This window comes from Carassius carassius, chromosome 37 (genome assembly GCF_963082965.1).
Source record: "Carassius carassius chromosome 37, fCarCar2.1, whole genome shotgun sequence".
Classification (NCBI taxonomy): domain Eukaryota; kingdom Metazoa; phylum Chordata; class Actinopteri; order Cypriniformes; family Cyprinidae; genus Carassius; species Carassius carassius.
In genome coordinates this window covers 26,429,769-26,453,900 of record NC_081791.1, presented here as the reverse complement: position 1 = coordinate 26,453,900, position 24,132 = coordinate 26,429,769, and the positions used below count along the sequence as shown (strand labels likewise).

Sequence of the window (24,132 nt, the reverse complement as noted above, 5' to 3'; positions counted from 1 at the left end):
AAAATCAAACACTTTAGTGACAATGAAAGTCAAGAATAAACTGAAACCCATCACAAATCTTTCTCCTGAGAATTTGTAGCATTACACACACACACACACACAAATGTATATAGACTAGGGCTGATCTCGAGAGCGTACCATCGTAAGTGACGTATGGAATCTGAAATCCGCGAGCGCTGTTTACATCGTTGGATTTGAAGTTGATCCAGAGGCGGCGCGATCGTGCTGTAAATGCAATCGGCCTCTCATACGTCTGACATGTTTCGTAAGTGGTGATAGAGGCCGCTGACCCTAAGAAAAGAAAATGTCAGCATTCAAATCAAAGCTAACCTAATTTGAGTCTTTTCACTTTCCACTAACATGGGAAGACTGCAGAAACCCTGGTAAGTCAATATTTTATTACACTAATATCAAACCAAGACTGCTGTCCAAAGGTTTGGGTTTTTAGTGTTTTTTTTTTTTTTTTAGTTGTTTCTTATGCTCATCAATGCTGTAAAACAGTAATCAACTGTAATACTACAATTTAAAATAACGCTTTAATATGTAATTTTTTTCCTGTGTTGCCATCATTCTTTACTCCAGTCTTCAGTGTCACAAGATTCTTCAGACATCATTAGGCTTTTTCCACTTCTTGCGGTGCCACAAAGATCCCAAAAGCAATGCATTCTGGTTAGAAAAGTATTCTGACTTTGGCGCTGCAGCAGCCATGTGAACACGTGCCAAAGTACCATGAGAGCAACACGAGACCAGTCGCCAAGGTCAGGCGCTACAGTTGCTCAAAATCGGCTGTGAGAGTCTTGAAGACAATACACAGCTATTTTTAGTGTAGTCGCACTCTTATCTTGAATCCTGTTTATCAAAGCACTGATAAAAGCATACATACCCACCCTTTATTTGTATTTAAATAGTATACGTTTATGTTGATACAGATGGTGCTGTATTAAGCAGTATATAGTGTTTGTGTTACTCATGAAAAACATTTATGCAGCATGTGTATTTGACAAATACTGCATTTAATTCACTTCCTCTGTGAATGAGTATGCAAACACTGTGAGAGCGTCACTACCGGAAGCAGAATGTGTCCAAACTTGATGCCTCTGCTTTTAATTTCGGCAGGCTAGTGTAGTTCATCTCACGCTCAGAAAAAAAAAAAGGTACAAAAGCTGTCACTGGGGCAGTACCTTTTCAAAAGATACACTTTTGTACCTTAGATGTATCTTTAAGGTACCAATATGGACTCTTTTGGTACAAAGTTGTGCCTTTTGAAAATGTATTGCCCCAGTGACAGCTTTTGTACCTTTTTTTCTCAGAGTGCTCGAACAACCCTTTTCTGATTTATTGGCAATATACTGATTGATTATTAATGTTGGAAACAGTTGTGCAGCTCAATATTTTTCGGAAGCCGTGATAGTTTTTTTCACAATTCTTTGATGAATAAAAGTTAAAAAGAACAACATAAAAAGTATAAATCTTTTCTAACAATGTCTTTACCATCACTTTCTATTTATTTAACACATTCTTTCTTGGAAATAAATATTAATTTACATAAAATAAAAATGACCGACATTTAAAAGAAGTACATTTGAACAGTATTTGTTTTACCTTTATTTAACCAGGAAAGTACTCGTTGAGATAAAAAAAAATTCATTTTTAAATTATATATATATATATAATTATGTATATGTATATATATGTATATATTTTATTTATTTTTACTTGGAATTCAAAGCATCCTGAAAAAATGATCATAGGTTGCAAAAAAATATTAAGCAGTACAAACATTTTCCAACATTGATAATAAATCAGCATATTAGAATGATTTCTGAAAGATGATGTGACTCTGATGACTGAAGTAATGATGCTGAAATTTCAGCTTTGATTACAGGAATAAATTATGTTTTAAAGTATTTTCAAATAGAAAACCATTATCTGAAATTGCAATAATATTATCATAACATTACTGTTTTCTTATGTATTTTTTTAACATTATTGCAACTTTGAGCATAAGAGACTTCTTTAAAAAGAATTCAAAATCTTTCTTAAACTTTTGAACGGTAGGCTACGTTAACGCTAGCTGGCCTTTATAAGCATGTTGCACTGAAAGTGTGAAATCATTTTTGACAGTTGATTTAAAGGTTAAGCCTAGCAGAGAACAAAAACTTACCGTTCTTCCTCATTACTAGGACATCTCCACACTCATCCTCAGATGGGAGGAAGATCTCCGGAACCACGATCAGAATCTTGCGTTTGTGTGGAGGGTTGATCGTCCAGACGCACTCTACATTGGCCGGGTAGTTTCCTGGATAGTTGGGGGACTCTATGTACCCGATGAACTCACCTATTTCACCCCCACATTCCCGATCTGAACACACCACCAACAAACAAGATAACATTATGGTAAAATGGAACATTTCTAGACCTGGATAACTTTTTATTCCTTAAATGCTAAAATACAGGTTTATCCTGTAAAACACATCAGCTCCCCCAAAATGCAATTTGCCAATCTTATATTGCTTTTATTTCCAGATTTCAAATTAGCTTGATCAATCGACTGATTAGAAGTTGTGCTTAAGAATGAATGGACTCACTCTTGCATTGAGACACACTGATGGCCCCGTCGAAGTCTGTGGTGGTGTTTCCAGGACAGGAAATACAGTAGTTCTGTCTGAACTCAGCCTGGTAGGTTCCATGAGGACAGCGGATGCAACGATGAACTGAGGTGTTATAATAGTGACCTGGAGAACACAACACTACACACACAAACAGCAATATCATATAGGCTGATTTACCATGAAGCATCCTTCGTGCACGCATAGACCACAAGAGTCTGAGGCCCAGATTTACTAAACAGTACAAATTGTCGCGAGATAGCAATTCTATTAAAGTGCGATAGAAGTGGAACGAATTAGCTTAGGGTCGCAAACTAGCAGAGTTTATGGTAATCAAGTGCGAGTAATCTACTAAACATATGCACAAAATGGGTTAAGACATGCTTTGTTTGGTCGTTAAATAATAATAATGTTAAATAAACCACAACCCTTAGTAAATAACCTTCATTTAAATTTTCATTACTCTCCACACATATGGTTAAACATTTAACATGTTAAACGTTAACTATAAATTACTGATTTTTTAATATTGCTAATACCTATAATAGCATCTCAATGATGGCACTGGTGTAAACAACATACAAACTTTGCACCGTGTTTTGCTCCAAACATTATTTTTCCTCACTGTCTAGGTTTATATAAATGCACTGCACTGTAGAGTGAAATGTCTGACCTTTGACCTCACAGTCATTAAAGGAGCTGGCACCCTCTCTTTTGGTCCCGAGCCCACCTCCACAGGGGAAACAGAGAGTTCGTCCTGGGTCGGGTTGGTACGTTCCCACGGGGCACAGCTGACAGGGCTTGAACCCGTCGCTGGAGAAATAACCAGGTGAACACTGACCTATAAACAGACAAAAATGGCCAAGAATGGTTAAAAATGGAGAAACATGATTAAGTGACTAGTGAAGCAAACATTTACATCTATTACAACGCACACAGATAGACTAGGACTAGTTACCTGCACATGACGTGATGTTGCGGGCCCCTGTTGGGCCATGGCGGTCTCCTCCAGGACAAAGGTCACAGGCCAGCTGACCTTCACGTTCCTGGAATGTTCCAGGTGGGCACTGGATGCAGCGCTCCTGCTCACCGTGGTAGTATGACCCCGGCAAACATCTGACTAAGAGAGAGCAGCCAGCAGGGGGCAGCAGTGAGGAAGCTGGAATTCCGAGCTCTGTTTCTTTTTTTGAAACCTTTTGAACCTTATTGCAGGACAATTTATTTCATATTTCACATATATTATTTATGTAAAATTTATAATTTCTAGGTATTCTTGGGAAAAACTGCCATGAAATATAAAAAGCAAACAACACCACATTTTCACAGTCTCATAATGATCTCAAAAAAGTTTCCTCCTTTGTAGACCTAAAGCCTTGACTCTCATGAGTCGCTAATTTAGAGACTAAATGGCCTACAAGTCAACTGTTTTGTGACAGTGCAAGTCCCAGACCATCTCTAGTATATGCTCTCATTCATTCTTAACAGTTGGCACTTTGTTTAAAGATAGCTCTCTTTGCATCATGTTGCAGTGGAGAAGGGGTTAATATAAAACATACCCCGCTCACTCTTCCGTTCTTACCACAACGGCCGCTGTCTTTTTCTCGACCCGGTCCACAGTTCTCCTGCCTCAGTCCAGCTTGTGGGACCTTCTGTGCCACCTCGTACTCCAATCCAGCCACACGGATGAGGAAACGATCCTGGTTAATGGATTTTTTCAGGGCTTTAATGTACGACTTCATCTGCTGCTCCATGCGCTGCCTTTGACACATCATGTTACAGTTCCCTACAGGAGAGCAAGATGAATGTTGTGACCTTCATGCACCACATTTCCACGCTCATCTTGCATTTTCTGTAGGTAGATAGAGGGTTTATTTCAGGTGGAGGATGTCAGACTCACCAGTGGCGTCTCCTGGCTTGACCTCAGCCTCCAGCTCCAGAGTGATGCGCGTGACCTCTTTGCTTGATGGGTTACGTGCCCGACGACCTTTGGCCTTCTTAGATGAATCGCACTTCAGGTTAACAAACGTGACCAGGCAGTTGTTGCACGGTTGGCCACCTGGAAATCAAGATATTATTCACACAAAGAGAGCACTTAAATGTAAAATTTTTTTGGAAAGACACTACTAGATTGTCAACTTACTTACTCTGCATGAAATTTGCAATAATGGGGATTTAAAGGCATCCAAAATTTTAAATAGTCATTATTTACTCACCGTCAATTTAAGCCTTTTTTATTTATTTTTTTACATATAAACAATGACAAAGTGTTTTTCTTTTGCATTAAGTCTCATCCTGACAGTCTGTGTTAAACTTAAGAATTAACTGAACAAGCAGTAGTGCTTCAAACAGACTGAATGCAGTAGAGGGAGAGAGAAAATTACTATGCAGTGCAAAAAATATTCATTTTGCTGAAATATCTGTTATGGCATGTTAAATTTAGGTTTAAAAGTCATCATGTAATTCAAGAATTTTATGATAGTAACTGTAAAGGGATAACAGTGTGTAATTGAATATGTATTTAGACGTTCCTCAGTGACAGGTTAATGTATTCAGAGTTAATTTGTGTGTTGACACAAAACATTCCTCTCATCTGTTAACACTGAGTGGGTTTTTCTTTATTATCTCTATTTTTAGTGTAGGGATTTAAACTGTCCTTTGTCCATTTGTCTATTTAAACTCTCCATACACCAAATCACCACACAGTATTGTTTATAGCATTTAGTTGGCACATCTGTTTGAAGGACAGCATTAGGCAGCATGTGGAATAGTGTATTTTGTCAATAAAAAAAGGAAAGGCTTTTTAAGTCATTATTGCATAAGACTTTGGTTAACATTCAAAATATTCCTAACATTTTTAGAAGCAGTTCTAATATTCAGTCTTTCTCAACTAGTGCTGCAACTAACGACTATTTTGATAATGATTAGTTGGCCGATTACATTTCCGATTAATCAGTCAACTAATCCTTATCAAAATAGTCGTTAGTTTCAGAACTAGTTGAGAAAGACTGAATATTAGAACTGCTTCGACAAAAATTTTGGAATATTTTGAATGTTAACCAAAGTCTTATGGTTTTGGGATGAAGTTAGTGTGAGTAAATGATTACAGAATTTTCATTTTTGGGTAAACTATCCCTTATCCCAATTATTGCTGTCTATGTAGCAAAATGAGAATGCAGCTCCCTCAACAAACAGTCCTATGACCTTATTCCACAACAGGGACCATCGAAATGACATGGTACCCTTCATTTCCTGGCCCCTATGACCTCTGACCTGGCCCGATCTGTCTGCCGTTGTCCTCTGCCCTCCCTTTATGCTTCGGGTGCAGGTGGCATTTGGCGTTCTTGATCCGGAAGGATGCCGTCTGCTTCACTGGAGGAGCCTGAGTCTCTACAACCAAACAAAGAGGCCTTGACATGCATCTCAACATGATTCATATAAAGTCCTTGCTGACAACTACTAGCTAACTACATTAATTCACAGCTGCTGGCTCGCTACATGCAACGCACTTGATTGAAAAAACAAAACCAGCTGGGCTGTTTGTGAACATTTAAAGCAGATTCGTGTTAGCTTTATGCTCACTCTGAACACTTATGAGGAACAGCAATTTGAGATTATAGTGTTCCGTGACAGGCATCCTAATGTGAAATAAGTTTGACATCAAAACAAACATCAGGCATGGTAAATAAGTTTCTAATTTGCAAAGCGCATCAAGTGATCATGTAATTGGACAGCTGCGTTGTATCTGCCATCATGTTTCTCAGAATCATCGACTGCAGCTGTTCAAAAGAAACGTCTCATCGCTTTCCAGGTTCTGTTTGCCGGCACTTTCAACAAATAGGGTACAAAAAAGGACCGAAATGTCTTAGAAAATTAAGTCTTTTTCAACAAATAATCAGTGAAATTGAGGGGCTTATCATTAAGAAAATGTTTATCATTAACCACATGAGATCAAATTGAAATATAGCTGCAAGCAACGATGACGGGCCCAAGCCATCAGCGCAAACGCCACCCAGGTAACATCTGGAGAAGGGTGAACAGTGGGCACATGCATTTACAGTAACCCTCTGGCAGGCTGGTTTTAATGAATACAGCAATGAAATTGTTAATCCAATCCATCAGGACTGTGAAATGCGCACACACACAACAATATATAAAACTTTGGTAATAATTTACAATAAGGTTTCAGTTATTACACTTAACTATATAAATTAACATGAACAATAATTATAAATAATTATAGATGCATTTACTAGTTAACAAATGAGACATTATTGTAAAGTGTTATCAAACCTTAAATTATTTATAAGCATCTTTAACCACTTCAGCTGTTATTTTGATTTTTTGAGAATTAGGCATATGCAATATTGGACCCACCGGTGGGTCCCCAGAGTTGATGTGGTTAAATGATTTAATTGATCTTTAAGCAGGTTAATTATTTTTGCCTGCATTACAGCTTAGTCTTCATCTTCATGAGCAAACCACTGAAATTTTTACAAAATCCGACAATGTCCTCTGTGGAAGTTATTAGACACTTCCTGTTTCTCATTTCTCGCTTTAACTTCATTGCCTCGCCACGGCCAAACCGTTTGACATATCAAAAATCCCTTTGCAATTTAGCATTCCCAATGTCTTGAGATCAAGTTTACTGAGTTGGGTGGCAATCGGGTAAAAAAACTCCACAGCGTGATCTTTTTACACAACCCTGAATAGCCAACTTCCTGTTGGGCAGAACCTATAACATGCGAAAAGTGAGAAAGTTGTTCGGCTCAATGAGTTCTATATGTGTACCGAGTTTCATATGAATATATGCAAGTATGTGTGAGATATAAATCAAGTTTTCTGACTGTGTTCCTTAGTGGCTTGGGCCCTAATAATATATGATCTGTTTGATTTTCTATTAGTTTATATGTGGAATCATTCATACTAAAAATTTGATAAATAAATTAGGATAAATAATAAAGACTATGCTGAAATGGGTAACAGACTTGCTAGTTTATGTCCAAATGTTAGTCTATAGTTAATAAGCTTAATGGTTTCTGTAACATATCTCACTACAAAAATGAGATTCCCTCTCATGCGATTACTTGTATGGGAACTTGTAATGGTAAAATACAAATCAGCCATCAAAGTCTACCTTATTTGTGGAAAGTGCACACCATTAGTCGCCAAGATTCAAGTCAAGTCTTGACTGACCTACTCCTCAGTTATGACTTGAATACCCTTTTCGTGAAAAAAAAAAAAAACTTGATTCAACTGCCTGTGAGATAAGGAAGATGTTGGGACGCATGTATGATCTTACCTATGCAGCTCTGGATGCTGCTTGCATTTAATCTGCTCTGAGATTTACCTCGTAGGATGGGTATTCCACAGCTGACAGAATAGCTGTTGTCTGATTCTGTGAAATGTAAAATAAAAATCGATCACCAGCATTAGAGTTGACTGCACAAGCTTGTTAAATTAAGTAATTGGGAGGGTTCTGGTTTGTACCTGATAGGTAATGTGCTTTGGATGCACACGTAAGAGAGCAGCTCTCTTTTTTCCCAGTCTTACTACAAGTAAGGGTGGCTTTGGGTGCCACCAGATTTGATGTACATTTCACGATCTCTGTGCAGAAATTGTAAGTTTAACTCCAAGAAAGTACACTGAATTATGTTAATTTGCATCAAAAGTGATTGGATCTAAAAGAAAATCAACTAATACAAATCTATAATTTATAAAATAAGGAGTTAATCTGCAGTTTTTCGCAGTTGGGTTTGAATCATAAGATTTTAGTGTCATCCGAATGGCCTCTAGGTGGCCCTCTTGTCCACATACCGACACAGTCCTTCCTGTTCCAGTGCAGTTTGTAACCAGGAGGGCAGGTACACTCATAACTGCCCAGAGTGTTCACGCATCCGAATTTACAGCCACCCCGATTAATGCTGCACTCATCAATATCTATAAAACAAAGTAGGCAATTATAAATTATATATGTTTGTTATAAAAGGACATAAATATGGACATTCAACTGATGAAAACCTCCACTTCGTCCAACAATGCAATTCACTCAAAACAACCTTCAATTTCCATTGTGACAAGTGAATCTAACATGGACTAAAAGCTAAGTTAACAGGTTAGACAGGTTAGCATCATCAGTACTTTTAGTTAGTTACTCCCCAACACTGGAACAAAACCAGCAGAGGAAAAAACAGAAAACAGAAAACCAAAGCCAAACAAGAGACAAAACAGAGATAGTATCATTGAGTGGATTAAAAACAGAGACAAAGACAAAATGTGTTTCGACATAAATTTTCTAAATAGTGGGAGAGCAGGGTTTTTTATGTTTCTTTAAGGAATACAGAGCTCGCTTGCTAGGCTAATCTGGTTTGCCTTGTCTTTGTTGTTCTTTTGTTTCCCATCAGATTTGAACCGGCTCCAGGCTAAACCTTTGACTTTCACATTTCCTTTCCCTGATCCCAAGCCTTCATTAATCTAAAGAGCATGGAAGGGGATGGGGGAAGAGAAAACCAGTGTTAGATTGGCACTTCTGTTAACCTCTTGTAGTAACAGACTTTGGTCAAAGTCCCTTTTATGGCAAGTCAGTCCACTTGATGACACCCTCAGGCAGCTGATTTCAAGTCATGCAGGTCTAGCTCCAATCTACTTGAATAGAGAAAGACCTAAACCAAAAGGTTTAGATGTTCTTAGACTGTAAACCCTACAACAATCAATTCCAACCCAAGGCCTTTTGCAGCTTTAAGGCCCTGATATACTTCAAGCAAAACTGAAGAACAAACTGTTGTGACTTATTTTAGAACAAAATCAGTTTGTTTAAGGAGTACAAAACAGTTTGGCGAATGGTAAACGCCATCAAAACTCCATTGGTCCACGCTGATGATGTGGTACTCTGGAAATCTTCTCCGGTTAAAGGTATAAAGTTAACCAATGCAAAGGTATTTCAAACTTCTTTCTATCCCTGAGCAAAGAACAAAAAAATACATCGCTCTGAGTATATCAGGGGTTTTTAACTTCTATTTCCCAGCTGATAACCTATCAATGGGAAACCGATGACCATTCTCTGGAAACAAAAGAGAGAACTCCATAAATCTGGGTGTTATCTTAGTGCGAACGGACACAGAGATACAGTCATTATTTCTGGTCCTCTCAACAATAGTTAGACACATCCATCACTAAATGAGCCCTCATCTGCTCAATCAGCCCTGAAACAAGATTCACTGATGCAACTTAGACGAGAAGAAACCATCTGACTGAAAAGATAACCATGACTTTTAGCACTGGGTTTATCTGAAATTTATTATATAATTACAAGACTTTCATAACACTTTCCTGGACATCCAAAAGTACCAAGTACCCATTATTTCAAAGATAAGCCTGAAACATCAGCTAGTGCCTAATCCATCATAACATAAGAGTGCAAGTCCATATGTAACTTAAATCTGCAAGGCTTCCACTGTCATTCACTTTTAGTAGCTTGTACCGTTTACTGTGCTTCTATAACAGATAATGAATCGGAAGTCTCGCACATTCAAAGAAAAGAGCTTGGTTGCAAAATAAGGTGGAGAATAACCTTAACCGATTTGTTTATGGCCCCGACTGTAGCCAGAGGAAACTGGAGAGCATTTATATAGGAAAGTCTCAGTTTTCATTGGATGTGTTTGCCCAAGGTCCTACCAAGAAGAGCTATTGGGTTTACCAACATGAGTTTTCTATTAGATGTCTCTTTACTGCAGAGGAATTGGACATTGTTCTTGTAACACAGAAGCTCCCATAATGCATGGCTTACCTCCACAGTGAGCCACGCCGTAGAGGACGTAACCTTTGTGGCAGTAGCACTGGAAACTTCCAGGTGAGTTCACGCATGTGTGGTCACATGCCCGGTCAAATGAACACTCATCTATATCTGCAGAAACAGGAAACACAAACACTTTTATTCATATGACAACTATTGAATTCACTCTGTAGTGTGAAAAGCCGGTAGCCACGACGAACAGTACCATGTGGTGCTTCATCTGACGTCAAGCATTTCAGTGGAAACCCCAATTAGTTCTTAATAGACCTTCTGCTGTTCATTAACACACATTACCTGGCTAGAGCCGAGGTATTTAAACCCCTCATCCTTATTTCCTCTGGACATATGGAAATGATTTAGCCTTAAACGCTCCCCCGTCTGCCGTATTACTGAATGTGTCGTAACATAAGACCGTTTCGGGTCGGTCTCTGGATTCTGTTGACTGCCACCTCACTCATTACTGGAGAAGTTCCCTGTACACCTCATCTCTGTTTCAGGGAATCACATGGGAACAAAAATGTCCAGCTCGTATTTCAAGCCTCAAATTTTTTCTCCACTGTTTCTAATTTTTGTTTCATGTTTCTGACCTTACTGATTCTCATTGCTGTTGACAAGTACTTTTTTTTTTACAGTTTGTATGTAAAAGAGCTTATTAACAAGCTTTTAGACTTTTTGTAGATAAGTTCAGGCCACATCTTCCTCGGGTTACCTCCAAGTGTGGCATCAAGAAGCAGCTTCACCAGTCAGACCTTGAGAAAGAACAGCTCCATAAATGAAGGTTACACAATCAATACATGCCCCAGAAACTCTTGTTCAATCTAACAAATCACCCTGCTGATGTCTGCACTGTTTCTTGTCTTTGGTGAACATCAGTTCTGGGATTGGATGTGAGTGCGAGATATCACTCAACGCCTCAGCAGGAGAATAACACTGAAGACTTTATAGACTCCAGAGACAACAATGAATAACCCAACATGCATCCTCTGATACCCATGAGGCTCAACACTGCCTGAATTTAGAGTAAAAAGCCAGATTTAATTTATTTTCCAAAGGTAACTAAAGGCAAAACAACCAGCAGACTGGAAAAATGATGTTCTATCTCAGTATTTTCGTCTTGTTTTCAAGTACAAACATTTGAACATTCATAACCCTCTGGAGCTGTTTACTCATTTTTGATTAAACATTTTTTTTAATTCACTGAAATGGTATGAAACTTACACACACACAAAATAAATAAAAAATCATGGACTTGATTCAAGCTGACAATTTATCAGTTTAATAAAGGACAAATTGAGTTGGCATGGCACCTCAAAACATTGATCTTGGAAATGGCACACCTTGTAGGTTATTTATGTGCTGCTGTAGTGTGTGTGACAAAAGTGCTGCACGAATAGCCAAACGACGAACCGTCATGCAGACATTGTTTACAGTGACCATTATGGGGCCCAAGATCATTGAGACTGAGCCGTGGATGATTAGAAGAAAGTGGCCTGGTGTGACGAAACAAGATTCCTGCTGCATCACATGAATGGCTGAGCACAGATATACTGAATACCAACAGAGGCTATGGCACCTGGATGCTCTGAGGTGCAGACACAAGTGGTGTTATTCTGTGGGCGATGTTTTCTTGGGACACTTTAGGCCCCATTATCCCAACATCACACTCCCTGACAGCTGTCAGGTGTCCGAACGTTGCAGACCAGATCCACCGATTAGCGGCTACTTCCTTGCTGGTGATAACTATTATAAGCAGGATAATGCTGCCAGAATCATCAAGGAGAGGTTCGAGGAACATAATAGTGTATTTTTGTTAATGCCTTGGCCTCCAAATTCACGATATGGACCCAATCGAGAAGTGGGTTCATGCTATCACCAAATCCCCATAATTTACAGGAACTGGAGGACCTGCTGTTGACATTATGGTACCAGATAACCCAGGAGACCCTACTGCCACCTCGCTGAATCAATGCCTTGCAGTGTGTATGTGGTTATGTGGGCTAAATGTGACCCTGAACCATATAACCAGTCATAAAGGTCCAATTTTTTAAATGGAGATTTATATAGGACACCAAAGCTAAATAAAAAAGCTTTCCATTCATGTACAGTTTGTTAGGATAGGACAATATTTGGCCAAGATACTAATAACTATTTGAAAAATCTGGTGCAAAAATTGCTACCAAATGTTTGGTACCGCACCCAAAACAAAACCTTACTTAAAGCTCAATATTTGCAGTATCAACCTCAAATTTGGCACGAATAAACATGTTTTAAAAATATATATATATTTCATATCATCTACTATTGGTGCATTTTTCATTTACACTTGTATAATTTTTTCTTTTTTTTTAATCTGCCAAGTGTCTTCTTTAAAAAGAGGCAATCAAGATGTGACAGTTTTAGCTGGAAATTTTATTTTCAGGTCTGTGCTCAAAAAGCAGCACCAAAGGGTTACATTAAGATACAAGTACTTGGGAGGCAAAAAATAACTTGTTTTTTGAAAAATGTGTCAAAATTAAGTGACCGTATGCTGAACAAGAATAAATAAAAAATATCTGCAAATGAGGTCAAAAAATTAAATTGATGTTTCCTGACCCCATTGGCAGATATGCTTGATTTAACCATAAAGTGACATCATTTTGATAAAAAATGACAATAATTTTAAGTACTTTTGCTTCTCAAGTAAATGTATCTAGATTTAAGAATGTTTAGGTATTTGTACTGCAGAGTGTTACAGAAATTCGGAGGAAAATCTTTTTTTGCAGTGCATGGACTTTTGGGCTGTCAGAGTGACATGCTATATTTCATCTAAAGCTATTCTAAGCATTTTTCTTATTGTAAAAGTGTCGAGAATTTTGATAGGTTGTCACCAAAAGGTGACTAGAAATAAATGGAAAAAAGAAACTGTGACCAGTTTCAGCACCTTAAATAGAGTGCAGAATTAAATGCTATTTGTCAACTAGCCAGTTATAACCCTGCCTCAGATTTAAAACAACAGGTTTTAAATATAAAAAAGTACTTTTTTGAAGGTCAGCCTGGGCTGCTAAGATGCAATGAATTGTATTTTTAGAGTGTTTGGGTGTTAGTATGCGGTTCTGACAGCAGGTGTGTGTACGTGCAGCGCTGCATTCTCTCATTCTTTCATTGCACATTTCAGTTCTCTGTGCTAAGTGGGTACCGTGAAGAAAAAAAAAAAGGAAAAAACCTTGGAACAGTAACAGAGAGGGCAGAATTCAAGGGGGTTATTATATTAGAAACAAGATTTTCTAAGGAATAAGTGAGTGGTGCTTGTCCATGCAATCCATTGCCATGATGCCAAGAGATTGCAAGGGTGTTGCCATGCAGTTGCTAGGGTGAAGTCATATTTATTTATACAGCACTTTATACAACACATATTGTTTCAAAGCAGCTTTACAGTAATTTAGTTCATCAGTGTCAATGCAAAGGTCATTAGGTATGAAACAAACTCGATTCATCTATAAAGCAGCTCTGCAGAATGCAACAGTGTTGTTCTTCAGCTCAGTTCAATGTTGATTCAGTTCAGTTTAATAACATTTAATTGTTGCGTTTCATCATCCAGCTCAATTCAGTTCAAGTTTTGTTTTCATACGATATTGTCAGTGCCGTCAAATAAATAATATTATTCGATGTTAAGTATCTTAGGCTGCATCCACATGAAGCCAGAGCGTTCCCTATCCAATCTTTTAATTCCCCCTTCGTCTCAAGAAATATCTGCATTCACACAAAACCACAAAACCGACACTAAATTATGTAGTATACATGCCAGACCAGTATGTGGTGCTGTTATTCTGCCACAGAGATACACTAAAAGCAGAGAAGAAGACTTGGACTGTGGCATAAACCTTTCGCTCGGTATACAAATGAAAGAATAAAATTATTAATCTGTGTTAATGTTAGTTAATGAAAAGACATTTGTTCAGTGTTTGTTCATATTTTTGTTGCCGTTACGTGACGTAGCGTTTTCTGACTAGGGTCATCATTTTAGACAATATATACGGATTCGCTGTCCACACGAAAACGCATGGGGCCTGGTTTAAAAAAAATATTGGTTTCACTTTATATCACTGTGAGAATAAGTGGGACCTGCATGCCTGGGTCTATAGGGGTGAAAAAGTCAGAATATCTCACTTGTTAGAATATCAGAATATATTCTATTCACAGAATATCTCACTCACAATATCTCAACAAATCTCACATATATATATATATATATATATTAACGATTACATTTTTAAATCCTGATTAATCACATGATTGTCTGCGATTAAAGGCATTGTTATGCACAAAACTAATAATACATTCAAAAGCAGTGTATTGTGCACTTTTTTCCATTTAAAAGGCCTACTGCTATATGAACAAAAGTGTAATAACATTTCGGTTTGCAAACACTTTAACCAACTAGGTGATTTTTTTTACATCAGTATTCCTTTTACATAGTAGCAGTTTATTTATTTATTAAAAAAATATTTATTGTAAATCTTAACTTATCACATTAATGTAATTAAATGAAATAAAAAACAAGCTATTTGCACTGCCAGGACATTTTTATAGAAAATATTTTAGAATTTGTTTAGAAAAACAAATTATGCTCAGAGTCCAGAGCCTCGATCTTAATATTATAACAGACACCTTCCTATTAGAGACCTTCCCGGTCACGGGAACCATCGCAGCAGAGTGCGGCGCGGGACAACACTTGATGTGCGGGTAGAGACTCGTGTGTGTGGGATGCGAGAGAATAATTAGGGTGTGCTCACACTAGGCAATGTTAAACCCCCCAAAGCCTGGTTCGTTTGACTATTGTGATCCTTCGTTTAGCAGTCCCTGGTTATATATAGATCAGTGAGTGTGAGCGCTAACTGCGCCGGAGTGCAGATCTTCTGATACGTGCTGCATGATTACTTGAATATTTCTGAGTGGCAAAAGCGATAGATGTGTACAGCAATATATTGTGAGAGGGCCGTGTGTTACCACGTCCCATACGACCCAAAATAATAAACCACCAAGTTAACAAAACGATTCACTCCACTGTGTTGAGCGAGAGCGTTTCTCTGCTGTCTTCAGGTGCTATCAAAAAACTTCCTTTTTCCAACTTATAAAGTCATGATTACGAGCTTGTTGCATTATTTTCTGTTAAAAATAACAAACATTTTTCTTGTTTTAAGTGTAGAGTCCCTTCATTTTGTATATTTTTCATTAAATGCTATTTATTTTTATGTATTTTTTCCATGTAATTTTGCTTCTCAAGTCATTGTATCTTCATTCGATTCAGCTTTAAGCAGTTCTTCAGAAAACAACAGTGTCATTATTCAGCTCAGTTTTGTTTTCATCAAACCAGTGGTATTATTAAATGTCTTGGATCATTTTGGTTTGGTTTGGGCCTTCTTTCAGTGCAATTCTGTGGGATTTTTACATCAGTTTTATCATCTGCCTGACATAAATCGTAAGCCCGATCACTTAGACAAATAATAGCGCACGTCTCGGCATGATTTGAGAGTTACGAGCTGACAACTCCCAACCCTGAGTATGAGCAAAAGTAAATGGCCCCTAACAAAACAACAAGTGAGATATTCTGACTTTTTCACCCCTATAGACCCAGGCATGCAGGTCCCACTTAATCTCACAGTTTAAAACAATGGCATTGTGAGAGCGAAATGACAGCCGCTCTGTTTCTAGAGTGGAAATACAGGCTTTATCAGTGACTCCCACCTCCAGAATACTGGGGATCTGATAACACCTCCCCCTAAATACACCTCAGAAAGCTCTTAAGAGAGCCAGGAATGTCTCCAGGCTTTCGGAGAGGTGTTGAAGGACACGTCCCGTCGGTGGGCTGATGACAGCAGGGGAACACTGAAGCTGTTAATCCTCAGATAGTGCAAACAGTCTGTTTACATGCTTCAGCCTCAGCACTCACTCAGCGCCAGCGTCTCGTTTCCTCATGACGACTGCAGTCTGATTTATAGGACTGATGGAATTATTATTTTGCAAATGCACAACAGGTTATAAATTTTCCCACACCAAAAGGGGTTTCTATGCATGTTGTGTATGCTTTGCCATTCATCGAGAGCTTTCACAATGCAAAAATGCTTTGGTCTTGTTTTCTATTGTAAACATCTAAATATTCTTAAAACAATATACATTTACGTGAGAAGCAAAATGACAAGAAAAAAATATCTGTAACACTCTATTTAAAGCCTTCGTGCTTAATGCTTAGTGCGTTATATCTTTTCAGAAATAATTGTAGTTAAAATGCATTATAATATTTAAAGGTTTGTTTGGCATGTGTTTTAATGCATTATACCTTCTAAACGAATAGATAAGAATTCTGAAATAATATAAATGAGGTTACAATTATTCATGAGATCATGCATTAAAGATGCATTACAAGGCACAATTAATTCATCAAAACTACTTTTATAATGCATATTCTATAAATGCTTTAAACCGATGGCATGAGAAAAATGTACTTGTTTTCTCTTCTCAAGTTAATATATCTTGATTTAAGAAAGTTAAGATATTTGTACTGGACAACAATACAAAAATACTTTTGCATTGCAAATATCAGACCTTGAGTCCTACATCTCAAATGCTTTATAATTCATCAATAATATGTAAGTAAAAATTTATAATTAATGCAAAAATGTCACATGCACTCTAAGATACTTAAGTAATAATACGGATTTGATAGCATTGACACTACTGGATGAGAATTAAGCTGAATAATAACACTACTGTCTTTTTTTAGCGCTGCTTTACAGCTGAATTTGAATTGGTCTCATATTTGATGAGGTTTCCATAATTGATTCTGCTTTTTTCCTGGTTATCATTATGAAGCTGCTTTGAAACAGTCTGTATTGTATGAAGTGCTATATAAATAAAAGTGACTTGAATTGCTAAAGGTAATTGAACAAACTAAGTATGAGGAAAAATAACAGTGATGAAAAGCTCCAGCATAAAGCAGCCAGACTATTCTGTTTTCTCCAGCTCTGGAGTCTTTTGTAGACGAGGGCAAGAGGTCATGGATTATTTTATCACTTGACATTCCTTTCAACAATGGTTATGGCATTTTAGCAGACAGGAGGAGATGCCCACGCTGCGGCCAAAGTGCTGAGCACAGACCGTTCCCACACTCACATATATATATATATATATATCTCCAAAAATATGTCATATGTATATTTTATGACTAAAATACACCACATTATGAAAGCTAACCATGAGTGTTTGGTTCAGATTCAGTATGATTGAAATGATGCTTTAATGAGATCAACAGGATGCTATAGTGAGAAACCGAATAGACTAAAATCAAACCATTGTTTCGCTGTGTGTAACAGCGTCAATCGATGAGAGCATTTCAAATACCAGCGAGGGACTGGAAGTGTGTGTTTCTAACACTGGTGTTACCTTAAATGTTCCCGGTGGGATGACTAAACTAACCTAATAAACCCAGCTGGACCACAGTATCCAGAGAAATAGTCCAGCACACCACAACCTTATTTGCATTTTTGTCTCGTTTTCCAACATCCTTCAAATGATATGATCGGTCAGTGTTCTGTACAGGTGTATGCCTTAACATGAAGATATTTTCATTGGTTAGTTTACCTTGGCACGTCCTCTCATTGGTCAGAAGTTTGTATCCTTTCTTGCAGCTGCATTCAAAGCTGCCAACTGTGTTTCTGCACACATGGTCACACCCGCCGTTGTTCATGCGGCATTCGTCAATGTCTGTCCCGAAAGAGAAAGAGAGAATGTTTGAGCAGATACACATGCACTGGATTAGTGCCGTTCCCTTCAGAAACCAGCAGCGGTGGATACACGTGAAATAATCAAAAGGTAAAAGGGGTGATTGACCGTAAATATGACAGATTTGTCTGGGCTTAAAATATCTACTTACTGTTTGAATCAGATAGAAACAATTTGGGGAACTTTACAACATTAAAAACATTTCACTAAAAAAAACAGTCAGTTTAAACATAAAAAAAATAACAAAATAGTGAATGCATACAAAAGACTTTCAAGACTTAAATCTAAATTTTTTGGAGTTATTCATAGAAAAAAAGAAAATGTATTTTTTTTATGGAAACTATAGAAATGTATACAAATTAAAGACAAATCAAATCAAATAATTCTTAGTTTCTTAGATTTTTAAGAAAAATTAAAGCTTTCAATGTGTAGAGTCAGAATAATAAATTACATAAAGTAACTTACATAATCACATCATTTAGCTCTTCATATTTAAGAACCAACTATTAAAAGTAATTTCGTGTCATCAGAAAATTAAACACATTTTACTTCCAATAAATTTCACCTAAGAATCCACCTCGACCGCAGACTTAATTAAACATAATCAGACTGTTCGTCATTTTGAAAAAGGCAGACTCTGCTTGAATCCTGGGAGCTTTAAGCGTCTTAAATATAGTTCATTTCCTTTCAGGTGCCAGAAAATGCCTTTATTTTCTGAAGCAACGTATTTGAGTCCAAATGTTAAGTCTGTGATATTAAACAGTGATATTTCTTAAGCACTCCTCTAAAATCTAAAACGATTACATGTACAAAGTTTGCAGATGCTTTTATCCAAAGTGACTTCCATTGCATCGGGTTTACATCAGTTGTTGTATTCCCTGGGAGTTGAACCCATGACCATGGCGTTGCTAGCACAGATCCCTTATCGTTTGAGCTACAGGAATCAAAGAAGTGAAGTGAGAAACTGAGGCACGCAGACAAGAAATGAGGAGAGAATAAGAGAAAGAGCAAATGCGAGAGGACGACTGGATTGTGACGGACACACATGGAGTGAATGTGGGACTCCGACAGAAGGAAGTCTTCCAGGATCACGTCTCCTCAGGCCTGTTCTCTCGGAATCAGGGATCAATATATCATCAGCTTGTCCTGCTTTCCACTGGCTTTGATTGAGCTGCACGGGATGTTTCTGATTACGACTGAATCATCTGAGTAAATGAGGCGTTCATCTCAGAGAGAGGCTGCATCATCTGGAGAAAATAACGGCATTAGGAGCAGAAGAAACGCTCGCTCTGGGCCCGAAGGAGGCTCCACGTCTTCTCGTGCCAGTGCTGTCTGGGGATGTTTTTCTTTGTTTCCTTTACAGCAGAACTAATAAAACTCAATGTTCTTTTATCGCTCTTGTTAGCGTAACGTTATGAGCGCTAGAGGCGACACAGGCTCCCAGTCTTGGCCGCACGAACCCACAAGTCTGCACTTCCAGTGGCTCTTCACCCTTTCGGAAACACTTTTATTCTTCGTTAAACCCTTTCGTGAAACCAAAAGAAAACAAAATAGATTCTATAGAATGTTTTTTTATAGAAATTGAGGAACCGTATAAAAAAAAAAAACTTAAAAATGATAAATTGTTCAATCCTAGCAGCAATAGGTGCCTTAAATATAGCTAAAATACTGATAATTTTGCATCACCCACAGTAGACACAGAAAAGAAAAAGAAAAGAAAAAAAATCATAAAATGTATTTAAATTTGTACAAATACAAACCTATATATTATACCTATATATCAACAAAAAAGAATTAAGAATTGTTTTTTTTAAGGAAATAAATAATAAATAATCCAGTAGAGTAAATAAACAGAAATAGAGGTGTAGGTTTGCTAACCACCGAAGCGTTTGGTGGTTTTTACGTGACGTCAGATGGTCACATTGGAGAACTCTGAGCTTTCATGAAACGTTCCCAACTTGTAATTATGAGATCTTCAAAGACGTGAACGCTGTTTACAAGTTGAGAACTCATAATTACGGTAATTCAGAAATGACGGCATGCAATAATGAGTCTGAGTGGGAGTTTTCCGATTTCTTGTCAGTGAATTCAAAATCTGCTGAAAGCTCCAGGACTGGTGATGAAACCTTGTCCTTGTGAAACGGCATTTCTGCAAAGTAATAAGATAAGAAATATTTCCTCTGCCCATTGAACCTCACTGCTCCTCTATCTATCTATCTATCTATCTATCTATCTATCTATCTATCTATCTATCTATCTATCTATCTATCTATCTATCTATCTATCTATCTATCTATCTATCTATCTATCTATCTATCTATCTATCTAATGACCTTACTCTATCATCCATCCTTCCATTTGTCCATCCATCATCATCCATCCATCATCCATCTGTCCATCCTTCCATCTGTACATCCAACATCCATTTATCCATCCATCAACCCATATTTCCACTCATCCATCCATCATCCATTCTTCTAACCATCCCTCTGTCTGTCCTTCCGTCCATCCATCTATCCATCCATCATCCGCCAATCCAATCATCCATCCATCCATCATCCTTCCATCTGTCCATCTATCCATTTGACTATCCATCCATTCCAATCCAACCATCCAACCATGGATATCGGATCATGGATTTCCTTACCAGTAGAGTCCAGCGTGTTAGAGTGGGTTCGTTTCTGTCTGATGTGAAGATAACATACATAGGCTCTCCACAAGGATGTGTTTTATCTCCTTTATTATTTATTTTATATACAAATTCATGCACTAGCACTTTTCAAAACAGGCATTTTATTAAATATGCGGATGACACAGCTCTTGTGAGTCTGCTATAGGATGGGGAGGTAGATCATGGGCCAGTTTTAGATTCTTTTTTAGAATGGTGCAATAAGTCACACTTAATTCTAAATACCACTAAGACCAAAGAAATGTCCATAGATTTTAGAAAGTCACAGCAAACAATCGATACTTTCATCAATGGGGAGATCATTCAGGTCGTTAAAAACTATAAATATCTTGGCCATGTACTGGACAACAAACTTAAATGGGACTCTTGGACTGATCTTTTGCACATTAAGACACAGCAAAGAATGTATTTCCTAAAGAAACTGTTTGTTTTTAATGTCAATAATAAAACAAAATGCTTCAGATGTTTTATACTGCTTTTATTGAAAGTGTTTTAACGTGCTGTATCATTTGTTGGTTCAGAAATGCCACACAAGCACAGAAAAACATAATTAGAAAAACAGTCACTACTGCTAGCAAGCTACTTGGGATAACATTACCAAGCATCGAACACATTTACAAGGACAGAATGTTGAAAAAAGCCAATAACATTGTATGCGATCACACACCTCCATTAGCATCCCAATTTATTACCATCTAGGCGTCGTTTCTGCCCACCTCTTATGACCAAGAACAGATCAAAATTTTCTTTTGTACCACAAGCCATTAAGGCGTTAAATCAATTAAAATAAGCTATCTGTCCAGCTGGCAGGGTTAGACCCAAGGGTATTTTTATTTGTATGTATGTATTTTAGTGTTTTGTAATGCATCGTATTGTTTTGTTATATGTTTATCATGTAGAGCCTTGCGACTGCAATTCTTCCATCCATCCATCCATCCATTCGACTATCCATCCATTCTTCCATTAATCATCCTACCATCTATCCATATGTATGTCTGTCCAGCCATCCATCATCCATCCATTCATCCATCTGTCCATCCATCCATCTATTAATTTATCCATTCAACTATCCATCCATTTCTCCATCCCTCCATCCATTCTTTCATCTATCCATTTGTATGTCTGTACATCCATCATCATCCATTCTTCCATCCATCGTTCCATCCATTCTTCCATCGTTCCATCTATCCGTCTGTGTCCATCCATCCATCTATTAATTTATCCTTCTGACTCTATTCCTTCATCAGTCTATCTGCATACCTATCCATCTATCTATCCGCTTAATATCTTTCATGTTACAACATGTACATTTTTCTCATTGACCCCATTATAAGACCTCATTGTCTTATAATCTGCTGGGGTTTTATCGCTTCATGCATAATTTTCTCTTTTAACTAGAACAGAAGAAAGCATGTCGCTCCTCATTAGGACATTTAGATTTGTCTGTGATATTAGAGGATGATCATACCTTTGCAGGTCTTGCGGTCCGGCTGTAAGGTGAATCCCACGGGGCAGCTGCAGCGAACTCCAGTCACGGCATCATGACACGTGCTGTCACAGCCTCCGTTATTAACTGCACACGTCTCTGAAACACACACACACACACACACACACACACACACACACACACACACACACACACACACACACACACACACACACACACACACACACACACACACACACACACACACACACAGAGCAGCAGTCAGAACAGGAACAGCTTAACATACAGTATATGTGGATATTAAACCAAATGAACATTTCATCTTGCACACTCTGGACAGCTTTGATTAGTTTGGTCTGGAACACAGCGCATGCAAGCGAGCAGCAAACGCCTGTCGAACACTTTGTTATTGAGTGTATGAGCATTGCCCAACAGTGGGGTTAGAGTTCAGCGTTCAGCTAAAGCATCTGTTAAGCAGCACACAATGACCATGACACTGCGTTTCAAATATGCATAAACTTAACTTTTTTAAATTTCGTTGCATCAGCAAGTCTTAAATCACTTAAATTACATTTAAAATATGTCTTCCAATCACTTTGTACAAATATGCCACCCCTTTAAATGCTAACAACAACAACAACAACAATAATTAATAATAACAACAATAAAAAAACAATAATAATTAATAATAACAATAATTACATTAACAACAACAACAACAACAATAATAATACATATATTTATTTGCTACTTTCAGGGTTTGGGGTAATCAACAAAGATAATGCTTGAAGAACAACAATAAAAATTGTTGTTGTGTTATTATTAGTAATAATAAATAAATAAACACTTAAACATTATTTTTTAAATTGTATTGAATTATTGTATTTATATTCATTGTATTAATACACAGACAACTAAAACAATCATCTATATCTATATATAATCTATTATATATGATGCTTATAAAGAAATAGATTAATAATAGTTATAATAAGTGAACCATTTAGTTATAATAATAATAATAATAATAATTACTATTATTATTATTATTATTACTAATTCTACTTAGTACTTTTAGAATTTAGTGTAGTAAGTAAATACATACATAATCTTGTTTTTATTGTTATTATTATTCATTTATTAGTGTTTGCCATAGTCACAATACATGAATATATATATATTTACTGTATAGTCATATATTTATAAATAAAAAGATGTTTTCTTTCCTTATACTGCTCACTTAATAATCTAAGCACAATAACTGTCATGAATAAGGGTTTACCACAGAGCTCTGCTAGTATTCATTAGAACAACTTTATAAAAGAGACTGAGAGTGAGCGAGATGTTGGAGATGTGTGCCAGGGTGCAGGTCTGTGTCACAACACGCCTCAGAAACGCTTCGAGATTCACAAACTGCATCAATCTCTGATTATAATGCTTGACATCTACGGCTTTGAGAGCTGGAACACGCTCGCACACAAAACACTCGCCTTTGTGAGGGGAAATTCTCTCATCTGAAAAGATTTGATTCAGCTGTGTGAGTGGATATAAATATAATCTTTTGATAGAGGAGATGATAAGCGGTGTCTGATTCACTGGGAGACACCTGTGAGCTTACTGAAGCACGCTTTCCAGTGAACGCTAATGATCCGTGCAGTGAGCAGAGTTAACCATCAAACCAAACTCTGGCATTATTCAGCCGACTGTCTGAAGGAGTCCTCTTTCACGGGTCAACCATACGCTGAATGACATCGGTTCAACATTCAACTGATCTTCAGTCAAAGTAAATCACTCTAATCTGTTTAACTACATGATTCAACTGAATTAAAACAGCTTATAT

At 37.4% G+C, this 24,132-nt stretch overlaps 2 protein-coding genes across 8 annotated transcripts in view; one reads left to right on the top strand and one right to left on the bottom strand.

The window, feature by feature from the left end:
* Positions 1-24,132, top strand: part of LOC132118538 (peptidase inhibitor 16) — a 157,288-nt gene that overhangs the window by 28,615 nt on the left and 104,541 nt on the right. The window lies entirely within an intron of this gene.
* Positions 1-24,132, bottom strand: part of scube3 (signal peptide, CUB domain, EGF-like 3) — a 99,311-nt gene that overhangs the window by 1,976 nt on the left and 73,203 nt on the right. For 5 of the 7 annotated variants that reach the window (XM_059528440.1, XM_059528439.1, XM_059528434.1 and 2 more), the window contains 14 exons: positions 22,314-22,430; positions 18,016-18,138; positions 10,393-10,509; positions 8,424-8,546; positions 8,097-8,213; positions 7,909-8,004; positions 5,880-5,996; positions 4,507-4,665; positions 4,189-4,392; positions 3,568-3,729; positions 3,283-3,450; positions 2,589-2,750; positions 2,165-2,362; positions 139-291 (listed from right to left, as the gene is read on the bottom strand). In XM_059528440.1, the coding sequence (XP_059384423.1) occupies positions 139-291; positions 2,165-2,362; positions 2,589-2,750; positions 3,283-3,450; positions 3,568-3,729; positions 4,189-4,392; positions 4,507-4,665; positions 5,880-5,996; positions 7,909-8,004; positions 8,097-8,213; positions 8,424-8,546; positions 10,393-10,509; positions 18,016-18,138; positions 22,314-22,430 (2,016 nt within the window). The remainder of the gene's footprint in view (positions 1-138; positions 292-2,164; positions 2,363-2,588; positions 2,751-3,282; positions 3,451-3,567; positions 3,730-4,188; positions 4,393-4,506; positions 4,666-5,879; positions 5,997-7,908; positions 8,005-8,096; positions 8,214-8,423; positions 8,547-10,392; positions 10,510-18,015; positions 18,139-22,313; positions 22,431-24,132) is intronic. The other 2 variants (XM_059528436.1, XM_059528438.1) reach the window with 1 other exon arrangement.